This window comes from Nicotiana tomentosiformis, chromosome 3, assembly GCF_000390325.3.
Source record: "Nicotiana tomentosiformis chromosome 3, ASM39032v3, whole genome shotgun sequence".
Classification (NCBI taxonomy): domain Eukaryota; kingdom Viridiplantae; phylum Streptophyta; class Magnoliopsida; order Solanales; family Solanaceae; genus Nicotiana; species Nicotiana tomentosiformis.
The window spans coordinates 135,724,095-135,741,924 of NC_090814.1; the positions used below are offsets into that span (position 1 = coordinate 135,724,095).

The window sequence follows — 17,830 nt, forward strand, 5'->3', positions numbered from 1 at the left end:
GAAACATATATCATGAAGATCAATCAGTTTCAAAGACTAATTTGAATTCTGAAAATGAATTGCAATACTTACAATGTATTTTGTAATTTTGAATTCTAAATTTAAATCTGGTTCAACTTTCTGGTTATGACAGAGATCGTGATTATGGCAGATGTGAGAAGAAATCTGAGGAGGGACGGAGTGATGGAGGAGAACGGTAAAGCGATTAATGCGTGATTCATATTTTATATCTTTTGTTAGGGGTATAATTGTCATATTATTACGGATTTTTTGTCAGCTGGCTATCAAATCAATAATTTTTAAAAATAGGATACATGTTAAAAGGTGACACAAATATAGGGTACGGCTGCAAATCCCCCGAATTTTTCCAACTTGAGTCCAAATAAAAGTTCCAGTTTGAAAGTTTTGATGGGCATGGGCTTGGACATCATTGGGCTCTCAAAGCAAATTAGGCCATAAAACTTTGGGCAAGTTACATATTTGGTCAGTTAGCCAAAATAATTGTATTTGATAGCTAAATATATATATATATATATATATATATATATATATATATATATATATATATATATATATATATTTCTGCCTATTATTTTTGGGAGCGTCTGTACTAGTAGTTTTTTCTAAAACTTTGTCGAACTAGGAATTTTAAGCCTCGAAAAAATTGCACATTTATCAATTTGGATCATTGCTGATATGCAACTTACATTGGTCACTGTATTTGTGACCATAAATTAAAAGAAAAATCTTCTTACTTTCAAAGTAGAAATTGAAACTCAAGTGGAGAGGTTTATCACAATTGTATAGTGCTCGCATAATCTATCAAGCTACTCTTAACATCTGCTTTGCTATTCCCAGTTTCATTCTTTTATGAGTGTAGTGTTTAGATCATCTTGCGCAAGTTTTTATTAATTTCATGGGTTACCTGCTATATTAGTACATGTATCGCTCTGTTCAATGCTTGAATAAATGAGAAAAAATCGCTTAATATTTTTGCTTCAACAGGTATTTAAACACAAAATATTATGATTCTCAACCCACTTCATTAACTACTAATAGCATGTTTGACCAAACTTTTAAAATCAGCTTATTTTGAAAAGTATTTTTGGTGATAAATAGTTTGTGTTTGGCTAATTAATTTGAAAAATACTTTTAAGCAGTAATTAGTATTTGACCAAGCTTTTAAAAACTGTTTGTGTATTTTTCTCAAAATACTTCTCAGAAAAGTATTTTTGGAGAGAAACTATTTTTTTCTTCTCAAAAACTGTTTTTGCTTCTCCTCAAAAGCTCTTTTTTTTTTTCCTTCTAAAAACTTTGTCAAACACCTCAATTTTTTGACCAAAAAAAGTATTTTTCGCCACCAAAAAAAAAAATTGACCAAATAGGCTGTAAGACTCATCCTAGGTGCTTTTCGCTGTTTCCAATTTTATTTGTATGTGTTTGTGTACAATGTGATATAGGTCTACCTATTTCGACTGTTAAATACTCTTTTTTCTTTTTCAATTTTAATTTTGAATTTTTTAACTTCAACTAATTATTATCCAAACGACATCATACACAAGCTCAACTTTTTTTTTGTTTTTGTTTTTTATTTTGTGTTACTTAACTCTTTAAGAATTAACATATAATTTGGAAATATTTTGGTATTCTTAAGAAAAATAAAATGAAAAGAAAATAATGTGGCTTTGGCAACAACCGACCTACTAATAATATAGGCAAGCATCCTGTCCAAGTAAATAATATGTCAGGCAGGTATATGGTCAGCGGTCCAATCGCTTGCTCCCCAAGTCTAAGCTGCTTTAGCCCTTTATATAAGCCTTTTTCTTCAGTTTTCCTCTCTTGCCCTCATCCTTTTCTCTCTCTCTCTCTCTCTCTCTCTCTCTTCTCTCTCTTCTCTCTCAACTTGAGAGAAAATCCTCAATACAGCCGAAGTAGCCGAGTCCGGAGAATCACTAAAGAATATCAAAACCTGTATTTCGATCCGGTTTTCTCGAATCAGGTATTTAAGGATTTCTTCAATACTTAGGGCTTGAAAAAAATATATACTTATTAGGGCTTGAAATTGAACCTTAGAATTCCTTGTTAAGTTTTTGTATTCTGAATTGAAATTGTTCCAAGTACGATTTAATTCATTTTCTGAGCATTTTTCTCTACTTTTCAGTTGAATTGATTCGATTTTGGGCAGTAGCAATCTGTCGTTGGATAGGGATATTGGTTATTTCCAAATTTTAAGTCAGAATATGAGCTTTTCATCTGCACAAAACAATAGAAGGAATAACAACAGTAATCGTCCCAGAAACACTCCTGTTCAAAGTGCTCGACGTGAGTGGGTACCTCGGGGATCCACGGCCACCACCACTGTTTCAGCTGCCCCTGTCACCACCACGGTAATTACCACTGTTGTGAGCCCTGTGTTCAATCTTAATGGCTCAAGTTCAGCTGGAAATGGAAGAGAAAAGGATAATGTGTCAGTTGCACCCGTTAATCATCGAAATCAGACATATGTGGGACCCAATTACGATAAGGGGCCGGCGTATGCGGGGAGAGAGAGGGGAAGGGACAGGGAGAACCATAATCATCAGGAGAACAGGGTGGAGAGGGCGGTCAATGGGAGGATTAATCAGGGCGAACACAAACGGTTGAAGGACCCTAATTTGCCTCAACTTGTGCAAGAAATTCAGGAGAAGCTGTTGAAGGGAAACATTGAGTGCATGATTTGCTATGATATGGTGCGGAGGTCTGCCCCTGTGTGGTCATGTTCCAGCTGTTACTCCATTTTCCATCTTAATTGTATCAAAAAATGGGCCCGAGCTCCCACTTCTGTTGATACGTCTGCGGAGAAGAATCAGGGATTTAATTGGCGCTGTCCAGGCTGTCAATCAGTGCAGCTCACTTCATCCAAGGAGATCCGATATATTTGCTTTTGTGGGAAGAGGCAAGATCCTCCGTCAGATTTGTACTTGACCCCGCATTCATGTGGAGAGCCCTGTGGCAAGAAACTTGAGAAGGAGCTTCCAGGGCATGATCTGAGTGAAGAGGATCTGTGCCCTCACGTTTGTGTCCTACAATGCCATCCTGGTCCTTGTCCACCTTGTAAGGCATTTGCTCCAGCTAGAAGTTGCCCCTGCGGGAAGGAAGTAATTACCACTCGCTGCTCTGATCGCAAGTCCGTTCTTACCTGCGGACAGCAGTGTGGTAAGCTTCTTGACTGTGGGCGTCATCGGTGTGAACAGACTTGCCATGTTGGTCCTTGTGGCCATTGTCAAGTTATTGTGAATGCCTATTGCTTCTGTAAGAAGAAAACAGAGGTTGTTCTTTGTGGAGACATGGGTGTGAAAGGAGATATCGAGATCGAGGACGGCGTCTTTTCATGCAATTCAGCTTGTGGAAGGAAGCTTAGCTGCGGAAACCACGTCTGTCTTGAGCTCTGCCATCCAGGGCCATGTGGGGATTGTGCCTTGTTGCCAAGCAAAGTCAAGACATGCTGCTGCGGTAAAACCAGCTTGGAAGACGAAAGACACAGTTGTTTAGATCCAATTCCAACCTGTTCCAAGGTCTGTGGTAAAAGCCTTAGGTGTGGGGTACATCGCTGTCAAGCGGTGTGTCATTCTGGTGACTGTGCACCATGTCTTGTTCCTGTCACCCAAAGATGCCGCTGTGGGTCAACTTCTCGAACAGTGGAGTGTTACAAAACGCAGGCAGAAGATGAGAAGTTCACTTGTGATAGACCTTGCGGGCAAAAGAAGAACTGTGGAAGGCACCGTTGCAGTGAGCGATGTTGCCCTCTTTCTAATCCAAAAAATTCCGTCACAGGTGGTTGGAATCCTCATTTTTGTTCAATGCCGTGTGAGAAGAAGCTTAGATGTGGGCAGCATTCTTGCGAGTCACTTTGTCACAGCGGTCACTGCCCTCCCTGCCTTGAGACAATTTTCACCGATTTGACTTGTGCTTGTGGGAGAACGTCAATCCCTCCTCCGCTACCTTGTGGAACACCTTCTCCTTCGTGTCAGTTACCATGCTCGGTTCCTCAGCCTTGTGGTCATCCACCTACTCACAGCTGCCATTTTGGAGACTGTCTGCCATGTGCTGTTCCTGTAGCAAAGGAATGTGTAGGCGGACATGTAATTTTGAGGAATATACCTTGTGGATCAAAAGACATCAGATGTAACAAGCTTTGCGGGAAGACCAGGCAGTGTGGCTTGCATGCATGTGCTAGAACTTGTCATTCATCACCATGTGATTTTTCTGCTGGCCCCAGCAACGGCTCCAGAGCCTCTTGTGGGCAGACATGTGGTGCTCCTAGAAGAGATTGCAGGCACACATGTACAGCTCTTTGTCACCCCTCTTCGCCATGTCCTGATGTGAGATGTGAGTTTCCTGTTACTATTACTTGTTCTTGTGGCCGGGTCTCAGCAAATGTTCCTTGTGATGCTGGAGGTCAGATCGTTGATTCTGTTTTTGAAGCTACTATAATCCACAAGTTGCCTTCACCTCTTCAACCTATTGAAATAAATGGGAAGAAGGTTCCTCTTGGTCAGAGGAAGCTTACTTGTGATGATGAATGTGCAAAGATGGAGAAGAAAAAGGTTCTTTCTGATGCTTTTGGTATAACTCCGCCGAATTTGGAGGCCCTCCATTTTGGTGATGCAGCTGTCTCTGAAGTGCTAGGGGATCTTCTTAGGCGTGACCCTAAGTGGGTTTTGTCCATAGAAGAAAGGTGCAAATGTTTGGTCCTTGGCAGGAGCAGAGGCGGGGTTAATGCGCTCAAAGTTCATGTTTTTTGCCCAATGTTGAAGGAAAAGCGGGATGCAGTTAGACTGATAGCTGCAAGGTGGAAGCTTTCAGTGAATGCAGCTGGTTGGGAACCCAAGAGATTCATCACTGTGCATGTTACACCCAAGTCCAAAACTCCAGCGCGTATACTTGGTGCCAAAGGTTGTACTGTCAATAACATTGCTCAGCCTGCTGTTTTTGATTCTCTGGTGGATATGGATCCGAGGCTTGTTGTGGCTTTGTTTGACTTGCCAAGAGATGCAGACATTAGTGCGTTAGTTCTCAGGTTTGGTGGTGAATGCGAGCTTGTCTGGTTAAATGACAAGAATGCCTTGGCTGTGTTCAGTGATCCTGCCCGAGCAGCAACAGCTATGAGGAGGCTAGACCAGGGGTCAGCTTATTGTGGTGCTGCTGTAGTTCCTCAGAGTGGTGTTGCATCAGCAGTGGCATCCGCTACTAATGCTTGGGGAGTCTCCGGAGCAGCCAAGGATGGGGGAGGAGCGGCAGCTCTTAAGGGTAATCCATGGAAGAAGGCTGTAGTCCAGGAGCCTCATTTGAGGGAGAGTCCATGGGATCCCGAAGAATGGTCCAAGAATCCCACTGATTCAGCCCCTTCTGCCTGGAGGACAAATGAAGCAACACCCGCTGCCTCGTCTAATAGGTGGAGTGTCTTAGCGCCTGAAATGACTTCCAATTTTCCCAGGGCGTCTATTACAATCAAGGAACCTGTTACTGAGCCAGGAGTGGGTGGTTCAGCTTTGCCCCCCAAACCTCAAGACGTGGGGGTCGACGAGATGGCAGATGTAGTGGATGATTGGGAGAAGGCTTACGATTGAGCGCCTGCAAATGCATATGTTTTTGCTGTCCAATTATTTCTTTTATGTTTTCTTTTAAGTGCTCAGACGGGAGTTGATTTTTTTATGTTTAGTAGCTCCTGTTTACAATATTTGTTCATCATCTAAAGGGAGAGTGCTGTTTTCTTTTTGGTTAAAAAACACAACTCCTTTAGCCTTGGTGTCAATTTCCTCCTTTTTCCTCAATGAAGGAAAAGAATCAAGGGAAAAATATTGGTCGTATGGTTCAGAATGGGCACTTGTTACAGGCTCTCGTTGGCGTAATGTGCCATTCGGAATTACGTCTAGTAAGGTAAATCTTTTAGCTGATGGTCACTGTTTTAAAATACTGTTTGTTACAAGTACTGTTTCCTTTGAAGCCCTTGATAATTGATGGTAATAATAACTAACTGGTGCTAATGTAGTAGTAACAGCCAGAGTTATTGATCTTCTGTTGATATGATTGTTGTGTTGATAGGCGGTAAGATGAGTTTTTTTCTTCACCTGCGATAATATGGATTGGGTACGGTGTAAGAGCATCTCCAACGCTCCCCCATTTTTCCAAAATACATTCATTTTTTGCCAAAATGTGCTCCTCATTTTTTGCTGCAAGATGGGGATGAATAGTGTTATTCCAAATTTGGAGGGAAACTATTCTATCTCATCCGTTCGTCTGTTACTATTCATCCTTACTTTATTATTATTTTTATTATTTAACTCTTTTAATTTATCTCTTTATATATACCTAATTATGTTTATGTAATATCTTTATAATATTAATTTTACATCTTAGCTTTGGCGTATAATTTTGATAAATTAATTTTTGTGCATTTATTATTTTTATGTAAAATTGTAAGTTACTTTTATTATAAGTTATAATTGTACAAAAAATATATAATCATCTCAAAAAATGAATGGTGCAAATATAAAATATTAGATGTTGCTAAAATTGAAAGGTGCGAATATAAAATATTAGATGTTGTTAAAATTGAAAAGTGAAAGTTGAAAATACATTAAATGAAAATATATTAATGGTCGAGGATGAGTGTGATTTTAATGCACCAATTCAAGATGATTGAGAATGTCCACCCCCAACGATAGAAATGGTAGTAGATGAAAATCATCGATTTGAATAATTTTTAGCTCAACATAAAAGAATTAAGGACAAAGATGCTCATTTTGCACTTCGTAATGCATTAATAGATTATTTATGGGAGCATACTAGAGGTGTAAGTTGAATATTTATATAATATTTAATCAGAATTTTATCATAATATAATATGTATTTAATTATCTTGTATCTCAATGATTTCACTTTTATTTGAATTATTCGTTAATATATATAATGTATAATATTTGCTTATAAATTATATTATTTAAAAATTTATGGCATAAAATAATTTTATATTAAATTATATGTGATAAATATGTATAAAAAAAAGATAGAATTTCTTTAATAGAAATAAAAAAATAAAATTTAAATAAAAGATAATAATATAATATTGAAGAGAGAAGAATATAAAATAAAATATATTTTTTTGGAGTAATAGTTTGAGTAACTTTATTCTATTTTGGAGTTTACTTCATTTTAGAGGAGAAAATGGAGGCAGGATCGGAGAATATCATTTTGGTTAACTTCGACTTCAATGAAATGACTGCTTCGATTTGTTTAATAGAAAGGTATGATCATATTAACTTGGTCCATTTTAATAGACTAATGTGCCCTATAAAATAAGGGAGAAAACTTAAGGCAAGGATTTATGCCATCTGTCCATTTTAATGATCACAAGGAAATAATTAAAAATTTAAATAATAATTGTAACTTTTAACAAATATGGTACTCCAATTTTCTTATGGTAAATTTAAGCCCGATGTCGGAGAATTAAAAATTAATTGCATCTTGGGAAATTGAATCAAAAACTTCAAAAGGAGAGTTAATTGCATTCCTAGTGTAGTTATACAATTATTTTATTAATTAAAGAGGACAAATAATGAACACAAGAAAATTGAAGTTTTTAATGATTAATCATAATTATAACTTTATCCAATATGAAATACATTTATGAAAGGTAAAAATATCTATTAACATTTTGTTTTAGAGTTCCGTGCTTTTATAACGATATGTGCGAATCAATTTCTTCTAATAATTTGTTATCATGTGAAAATAGTGTCGCTTCATTAAATCTTTCCTGATATATTGTTATCTTAGGAAAACTATTATTAATTTTAATAAAAAACAACTTCTAGCTGAGGCAAAAGTTTTAGGAATTGTTAACATTCCTACTTATTAGAAGAGGGAACACATGCACCTCTCCGTCAACGTGTGTATTCCCTTGAATTTTTTATTTTGTCTGGGATAATTTTGTAATTTATTAATTTACAGCTCAATTGATGACTCTTTCTTGGCCAACGCGTGGACTCTCAATTCCCCAAACCTAAAAACTCCATTCAACACTTGTTAGAAGCATCCACTTCCAAATTATTCCACACGAAGGAAAGAGGGCAGCATCAATTGCCCCAAAATCCAGCAGACCTTACCTAATAATTCAACGAAACATCTACCACTAAGAGCAGGTTTATTCCAATCACTCCAGTATTTCATTTTATTTGTGCTTTCTGTTCTACTTTTTCTTCTTATGCAAAAAGATCAGGTCTTTGGGGTTTTGGCTTGATTATCAATCTTTTCTTCAGTTTAGTCTTAAGATTCGTTTCAGAAAGGTGAAAACAAACTGAGGTTGGGTTCTGATTTGTTCTCTGTTATTAATATGTTTATTTTGAATTTCTTGCGTGACTTCTAAGTTCTCTTCATTTTTTTTTCTTCTATTTTACTTTCTTTAAAAGATTGGTCATTAAAAGACTGAACCCCAACGGGTTATTACATTTCTATTATTTATACCAGTAGAATGAACAATAAATTTGTTACTTAGGGTCTGCTGACTCCTTTTTTGGTTTGAATGTTATAAATACAGTTATCTTGTGATAATAAGCTTGTGAAAAAATATATTCCGGTCAAAGAAACAAACCAAATTTGCATATGCTTGTTAATCGATCTCTATCCTTCAGAGTTAGATTATAAACTTCATGTATACCGGGAGATGAAGACAAGTAGTACTTGGAACAAAATAAAGAGGTAAAAATTTCTACTCCTTATATATAGCTATTTTGTATATGAATTATTTCCAGTAATGTTAGATTGAATGGTTTAGTTACATGAAAATCTTAGTTTTGTCGTGCTGCTTCTTGAATTTATCCTCAAAAGAGAAAAAAACGGAAGTTAATTGGTCAGCACAACTGAAGTCTAAGTAGTATTCTCAGTTTGTTAAAGCATCTGTTATTTTTATTTTACTATCTTAAAAATATACGCTCTAGCAACACCAATAACTATATAGATTCAAAATTGATGCAGAAAGGGGAAGTTCTCTACCTGGGAATATCAAGTGTAATTTTGTATATTTAAGGTTATGATTTTTATGCCAATTGGATGTACCTGTTGTATCCTGATATGTGTCAGTTTACCTTATTGTTCAACCTACATGGACTACTGTTTGTTAAATTTACAACAGAAATATAGTAAGTGATAATTTTGTTAATGTTTGAAAGTGAAGTTTTTTTAGCGACAATGCTCGGTGAACATGTTGATGAGATTTGAATTGTTGGGAGTATCTGTCATAACTATGTGTCAGCATAAATTTCAGCAGTTTCTATCCCTAAATTTCTTTACGACGAGGCATTTGACATTACCTTTTGTGGGTTCCAATCATAATTTCCTTAAAACGTTGATTATATATACTATACTATTCAGTAGTTGTTACTGATATACGTGTAGGGAAAACCATAATTTTATAAAACTTTGTTTCTATGAACTTCTTCGTGGTGGGCCTACAGAACAAGTAATGAATGATGCATAGTATTGATAAGTCGAGTCAAGCATAATGTAGTGATGGCATAAAGTGGCTAATTTTCACCCCAATTTTTGGCCTTAAAAACTTTCAATCATGACCAAGTCGAATACCTGCCCTGCCAGAACTTTCTTTTGCACAACTTTTGTTCCCGTTCAAAGTATTCTTCGTCTATTCTTTCTCCTAATTCTTCCGTGGGGTTATGAATGGATTCTCTCAAAATTTATCCATTTTTCCCGTAGGGATTTCATAGAGAGAATATGTAAAGTATACTTTGTTTGCAAAGTTAACCCATCGAAGGTTTTCGTCGATATCCGGTATGATCAGATTAATCTTTTAATATCTTTAGTTATAGATGCAATTTTGGACTTTGGTTCGACTCCTACTCTGGGTTTCTGTATATATAGTTAGGACTAACAGGTAAACATTCCTGATTTGGGAATTTTCTTGAAATATTAAAATGTACTGCACAATAAATTAAATATAAAGCCGTCAGAATATTTAAAATATTTTTCTGATTATTTAGTCTTCCATTGTGGCAATTTGCAACAGATTGCTCTTCGAATTTTTGGTTTACATGATTAGAGGAGTAAACCCAGATGGTCCCTTATGACATTTTCTCTACACAGGCAAACTTACATGTCTGCACAACTGAGTATCACTTCATTTTTTTAATTTTCTTCGAGAGTTAATTGTTGCATTTCCTCGAAAGAACTGTGTCAGTATTAATTAAAATAATTTTCTTTAGAAATTAATTTAGCTAATCCTTATTCGTCAGCAAAATATTTATCCTTGAATGAACCACAAATAGAACTACAGTACAAATTAGAAGAAATAATGACTATCACCAGCCCTACAATATTGATAATTGATAAATGATCATTAAAGGAACAAAAAAAATGATTCAAAAAGATCTTTATGTCTAAGGAAGGACATTGTTCTGGATATGTAAATTTATAATAGTGTAAACCTACATGTTTACATCTTGTCCACGTTTCTATGTTTTTATTTTTTGATAAATTTATTTGGAAATATAATGGCCACACTATTTTGATTTCACAGGTTCTTCAAAGTGCTGGCCTGGGAAGCAGAAACAATGCTTAAACTAGAATACATGACTTTGACTAAAATAGGTGATTCTGCACTTCTTTAGTCTATTGTCATATGCTTATTCATAATGCTAAATAATTATGCTTTATATTTCATGTTATTGTGTTAATATGTCTCTACTTTAGTAATAAATTTATATGCCTACAAATAACAGAAAGATGGACAACGCCTAAATTGAGCAGATCAAGAACGTTCATATCTTGGTGGAAAAAATAGTGATAAATGCCTTAGACAACATATATCACATGGAGAGAAATGGTACATAATTCATTTTCCATAAGACTCTTAAACATCATAAGATTTGATGCTACAGAAAAACATTCATTAACTTCTAGCACTAGCAAATATTTTTATCTCAGCTATCATGGTTCCTTATACTTCGACAGGGTACAAATATCTAAATTGATATTTTTAGATACTCCTACTGGTGCAACACCAAGTGCAGCTCCTGTACAGAAGACTTCATTTGCACTAATCACATGTAAGACTATAAAGCAAGTCAAACAAATTCAGACACAAATTATAATTCAATGTATTGGCTATACCCAATACATTATCCCTTCTCTTTTGTTAAAATGTATGGAAGTAAGACAATAATTTAGGTTAATAGACGGTAAAGTATGTTACAATCAAGAATTTAAAGAGAATTTAAAAAAAAATTATTTCTTTTAATAAATTATAATGCACGGATGTGTTAATTTCTACTTTTTCTATTCTGATAATTTGTATTACGCACATGTGCTAAAACATTTTTTACTTTTGCATTTTTCAGACTAGCTTGTTGTCTCGGTCTCAAGGCAAATACGCTCTGCTTCCTAAGAGCACGACAAGTCGACAACTATTAGGGACCTAATATAGTTGATAGAATTGCAGCAACAAGAAGAAAGTTAATCAATTGTATAGATTTTGAATCAAACCGAATAGATTTTGTTCAATTTTACTTTAGTCTTTAAACAATTTTTTTTATGTTAAATCAAAAATTTATAAGTTCCTTGGGCCCGGGCACCGCCCGAGCTACCGCCAACTAATTATTATATGACGGAGTATTATCACTTTTAGTCCGCGTCAGAAACTATTTGTATTTGGTAGCCGAAAAAGTATAAAATTTATATATATTTTATATATAACATACATAATGTATATATATATATATATTTTTTTTCCGCTATTATTTTGAGAGCGGCTATACAATGTCATTTCCCCTTATATTATAATTGATACATGCATTTGGAAACAAAAAATCAAGTTTTCTTTATTTTCTACTTGTACAATTTCTCTTGAACTTTTAATTCTAAAAGTAAGTTTAACCATCATTATCAAATTGATTACGACGTTTTAAGAAAAGTTCAAGGTTAAGGTAGTATTTATCTTCAAACAGAGGAAGTACATAATTATCTCAGTATATGTAGTTTATTGTACATGCAAACCCTATTAATTATAAACAGTGATGCAATTGACAATTAGAAGTGATAATCGCTGTAGATTTTAACAATGCAATTTAGGAGTAATCTTCTCCTTACTTAAGCAATAAAGGAGAAAGAAGAACTAAAAACTGAAAGACTACTAAAAGTTCCAGTGCAACACAGATCAGATGACATCGACAAATAGATGCCTCCTCAATTTGTGTGATATGTCGAGGAATACTTTCACAAGAGATAAAAATGTGGACATAGAAAATAGACCATCTCAAGTTGATTCAGTTACAATAGCAAATTAGTACTATCATTTATCCTGCTTTCAAGACCACACTTGAAATTTGGTATATGAATTTGTCATTTGAGAAAAGCACAACGCTGAACTTCCTTGCTGACAAAATTCCATGATCCTAGTTCTTTATCCCAACTAAAACTAGAGAACTAATTAGCAAATATGCAAACCATAGTTTGATCTATACCATGGCTGTGATGGGATGGATAAGATCTCTCCATCCTTAACCAGAGGTTTCGGTTTCGAGTCCTGCATATGGAAAAAATTCTATTAGGGAGCACTTCCCCCTTAAATGGGCCTTACGCGCCAGGATTTTCATTAAGAGGAGTCAAAATATAAAGAAATAAACTCACCAGAAGTCAAAAGGTGTCATTATATAGTATATATACATATTTTACAAAAAAAAAATTACCGAGCTAAACAATGTAATTTTCCGACGAAGGGGTGTCAGTGACACCCCTTGAATGTACGTGGCTCCGTCACAGCTTAAGCGGCACAATCCAGATATAGTTGGACTGTAATGTGACTACTTGACACCGCATGGATAAACCCAACCCCTCCCCCCCCAAAAAAATAGTTTGATCTATTTGAGAAATCCATGAAGGGGAAAAAGGAATAATCCATAGTTGTTCTAAGGCCGCTTAGAAAAAAGCCAATGTGAGTATATGTTAGGCTATTTTGCCTAAGACAATTCTTTCTTTATTTGTCCCTTTTCCCCAGTATTTTTACTTTGAAAAGTAACCTATTGATACCTAGAAAACGGTTCAATGTTCCAATTGATTATCAAATCTTAAATATGAAATTTGGAATTGAATATTAATTATTTCTTTTTTATATATTTTTAAACATTAGCTTCTAGACACGTGCGCACGTATATTCCAAATTATTTTTTATAAGATTTTGAATAATCACATGAGATTATTGAAATACGCAAAGGACCTTTTGTAGCTGATGAAATTAAACAACTAGTCACTAATGTTTAATAAAATTCAATAAATAAGGTAAAATAAGATTAATCCTGAGAAAATACAGAGAAAATAAGGGCAAAAGGTTTACAAAGAAGGGAGAAAGATAAGTATATTACTTGGCCCACCTCTCTATAGATCAAGTCAAGGCTATATATATATACAAGACATTGAAGCGTTTAATACCAATATACTCTCAATGATCTTTGAAGTACATCTTCTCTGCAAAAATTTCTTCTGGCGCCAAAGGATGTTGTCAACATGATCAAGCTTGTAACTTGGTTAAGAAAAAAAAAAATCTTTGCCATGTTTCAATCTTCTTTTATCATTTCACTGAATATTTCAAACTTTATCGGACTACAACCATATCTGGTAGGTATATATTCTCTGTAGCTTTACGGTGACAATATTTTTTAATGCAAAGGCTGCACTCATTCACTTTGATGCAACTGGTTCATATTGCATTTGAAAAATTCTTGATTATTTCCAATATCAAATGAGCAAACTCTACTAAAATCTGTAATATACAATCTCAAGACCTTATTGTACATGACACAATATACATCTTCATCTAGCTCACAAGCTTTCAAACTCGAAAGAAAGCTATGACTGGATTCTTGTACCCAAAAACAACAACAAAAAATTAATATGAAAATGAAAAAGACTAGCAGCTTGTACACCGATAGATATCTTTGCAATGGAAGAAGACTGTGTCCTATCATCGAACTCTTTATTTCCTCTACTCATGAAGATCTAAATAATGCGGAACATCGGCAGGAATCCATTTGTCACCTCCTATGAAGTTTCTGACCGTGAAATTTGATGCAACATCTGGATCTCTAGTAACAAACGCCCACTTCACTCGTCCCTCTTTAATTGCGCCTGGTCCTCTATTCCCATACTCAAGATATAATGGCTGAACTAGGGACTTGTTTATATTGCTTGGGCAGTAGCAGGCGTGCTTCAATTAAGCAGTTCTGGAACACGGCTATTGCATCACCACAGATGAAATCTATGGTACCAAATACTTCACAATCCCTGTAGAATTGTAGGCCTTCTTTTATGTATAAGGTGTCTTGAAAGCCGTCGAAACGACACCTATAGAAAGTGAGTAGCAGTGAGACTTGTCTTGATGCTATCACCGCCGTAACTCTTATTCCCTGATCGATATTATGGTATTGTCCATGCCTTCGCCGATTAGAACTATGTTTGTCTTCCATTTATCTATTTGAATATATTCATTATAATACATCCCTTGCTTAATTATGATATAGTATTTATTTACACTGTTGTTTGGTGCTGAAATGATGGCATCCGTTAACGTTATTGTGGTGTAATTCCCGGAGCCATCTTTAGCAACAATTGAGTGAGGTGTTTGCACCTGTTGGCCTTCACCACATAAAAGGAGTGGCAAAATGGCTATAACTGCAATAAACCACATAGCTCCAGCTGGCATCTTCCTGCACTTGATAAGCCATTACGTATCAGAAAAATATTATGGACTAGAATATACAATGAACTCATGTTTAATTATGGTAACCGATTAGAAGATAGGCAACAATATTTAATAAACAAAAAGCTATATATATAACCTTGATTGATTTTAAAATATATCACCGGCAGAAAACATAACCGAGCTTCAACTTCTTTTGTGGTGCTTCTAAAGAGAAAATTAACGTATGTAGCCAACTTCAAATGTTAATGTTGTAGTAATGGTGTGTTTAGGGGAGATGATTTCAGCCAATCTATAATGAAGTTTGGTTTCCATATTTGATAGTCTGCATATCCATTAATGGAATTCCTTCAAATGGAACATTTAGACGTTCTTCATATTTTCCAAATATCACCTTGTATATGTTCTTCGCTCATATAGTAATTATAGTATATCTTGCCTTCAGAGGTAGTGTTTCTTATTTTAAATTCTTTTTTGGAGGAAGGGGATGAGGAAAGGAATGATTCATAAATGGTATAAGAAAATGACATGAATTAAATCTCTACTAGTTAAATGGTGTTAGTTGAATGGGAACTCGAATTATTTCTTATTTAGAATATGGACTTATAATTTGGTTGCAAATGCTATTATTTTTTTCTGTTATAGTCCGTAGCACTACTTACAGAAGAGAAGATTAATTTTTTCTATATGGAAAAATTGAACATGTTTTGATAGGATTATCTTTACCTGAAAAATTGTATAATCCATTTATGGGTTCGAAATTACTCAATAGTTTTGGCCTAAATTTTGTATTTATGTTTAAAATTCAACTAATGTATATAAAAGATTTATTCAGAACCCCAAAATTTTAAAATATTATATCCGCCTCTACCTACAATGTCATTGTGCAAGGAATATTTTCGTTAATATAGTAATTATAGTTTATCTTGTTGATATGTAGCATTTCTTTTTTTGGATTTTTTTCGGAGGGCTGAAGGAATTAGGAACGAGTTAACGACCATAGAACATTATTAAAATAGAAAATTGGGGAAGTTACGAATGTCTGGTCTATTTCCCAAATGACTGTTAGGAGTACTATTTATTCCGTGTTTAGTCTTATTTAGTATTATGTTATTAGTGTTATTATTTTGTGTTACAATACTAGCACTAATAACAGAACTTCTCCTTATGTAATCTTCTTGCGTGTTCTCGTTATTTGTTTTCCATTATCCCTAAAATAATGGTGTACAACTAGTTCCTTAAGGACAATAGAAGTATATATAGAACATTAGAAAAAAGAAATTGGTGTAAAATGGTTTCAAGCATTATCGGTCTATTATCTAAACTAGTATGGTCATTTGATCAATTTATTAAGTATGATGTTTAGTCTAAATTAGATGTCTTTTATGTTTGTTAAATAATACTCTCTACCTTTTGATTGTGACGGTTAACTTCCTTAATCTTAAATCAGCTATCAAAATAAATTGGCACGTTACTTATATTCTGAAAATATGAAAAATGACCTTTAATTATAATGAATTGTTGTAAATTTTCTTTTGAAAAATGAAAATAAAAATATTCAAAAATACCCAATAATAATATATAGAAATGAATAAACTCCATCTAACTGCCCTGATTAAAGATTACCATAGGTGACACTACCATGGACCAATCAATTTTTATCACAATAATATTATTTTAATTTAATTTCACTTCATTGTTTCCTCTTATTAACCAACCAACTTATTGGCATAAATTATAGATATAGTGTAAAATTTAGATAACTTCAAATCTAAATCTTGTATTCTATGATTTAAATTCGAGAACTAAAGGATGGAGTTGGTTTATATCAAGGAAAAATTACATGGTATGATAATGCATAATTTGGTATACATATATTCGATGTGTTATACACTGCGATTGGTGGCATAGCGAGGAATCGCACCAAGGATGTTCAAACTTTAAACAAGTCAATAATTGTTTTTGTCGATGTATTGTATAAACTATTTGAAAAAGAGCCAAACAGACCACATACGGTGGTTGAAACATTATATTAATCCAATAAATTTATTTAGACTAATATATCTTGAATTTAAAATATAGTCCAAATTATTTTATAAATTTAATTCCAATAAAATTTATATGCCTACACATATCAATTCAAGTATTTTTTTTTTCACACGTTTATCAGTTATGGCTTTTGGAAAAGGAAAATTGCCATAGTAAATACTTACAATTAATACTTTCCTGCCCCTTTATTTTTCTTTTTCCTTTTTTCATCCATCAAGTATTATTACTTCATTGAAAATAAATATAATCTGAAACTAGAATAAAATACTCCGGCGGGGTTTATGATCTTGAAATCGTAACTGCTGCAAATTGGGGTTTCCCAACGAAAGTAAGGGAAATTTTCAAGTGAAGGATTTCAGATCAGGTCATGGGTATTTTTCAAGAGTTGGTTTAAGCTAATGTACCAAGTTTATAGTCTGACACGTGTCTTTTTTAAGTTGAGAGGTGTGGGGGGAATTGTTGCTTTATAGTATAACAGTAGGATTAGATTTATTAAGAAATTGAAACGAGTAGCTTATTTTTGATAATAGGATTAGATTTATTAAGACTGAAACAAGCAGCTTATTTTTGATAATGGAGAGGTAATATGACACTTTACTAAAGAACTATCTTTAGACTAGATGCATGCATCAAACGTTGGAGGAGCAGTCACGCCTCTACAAGCATACTTAAAAGTAAAATTTATTCACTTTATACTCTGTCCATCACAGGATTTGACATCATATAGTATTAATTTTGGGAATGAATTGCCTAATGGAAGATTTGCTGATATGATACATTACCAAAAGTGTCCTACACATAGTGCTTATAACCATAAGACACTCTTTGATCATAGTAGTTGTGCCATCCACTCATATCCATTTAAAAATGGGTTGGATAATGAACTTTTTAAAAACGGATCTAATATGAACAAGAATCATACTATCCACTTAGATAATGAATAATCAAGGGATAACTAATGAGTTTAACTTTTACATTTGTAAAGCCTCAAATTGGAGGTTCCTCAAGTTTAGGATACTAGGGATTCTCCCAAAAGTGATC

General features: G+C 34.3%; 1 protein-coding gene and 2 long non-coding RNA genes across 9 annotated transcripts in view; 2 read left to right on the forward strand and 1 right to left on the reverse strand.

The window, feature by feature from the left end:
• Window positions 1-17,830, reverse strand: part of LOC104085444 (uncharacterized) — a 191,330-nt gene that overhangs the window by 109,530 nt on the left and 63,970 nt on the right. The gene's annotated exons all lie outside the window — the stretch shown is intronic.
• Window positions 1,842-6,064, forward strand: LOC104113877 (NF-X1-type zinc finger protein NFXL1). The gene is made up of 2 exons (XM_009624189.4): window positions 1,842-1,999; window positions 2,162-6,064. The coding sequence occupies exon 2, from the start codon at window positions 2,241-2,243 to the stop codon at window positions 5,607-5,609; it is 3,369 nt and encodes a 1,122-aa protein (XP_009622484.1). The 5' UTR covers window positions 1,842-1,999; window positions 2,162-2,240; the 3' UTR covers window positions 5,610-6,064.
• Window positions 7,682-11,649, forward strand: LOC104109773 (uncharacterized). 7 transcript variants are annotated; one of them, XR_011415020.1, is made up of 5 exons: window positions 7,997-8,340; window positions 8,576-10,638; window positions 10,770-10,873; window positions 11,002-11,096; window positions 11,388-11,649. It is a non-coding gene; the product is annotated as an uncharacterized lncRNA (long non-coding RNA). The 7 variants fall into 7 exon arrangements; XR_011415018.1 differs by having other exon boundaries at window positions 7,998-8,736; window positions 9,748-10,638; XR_011415017.1 differs by having other exon boundaries at window positions 7,999-9,822; window positions 10,568-10,638.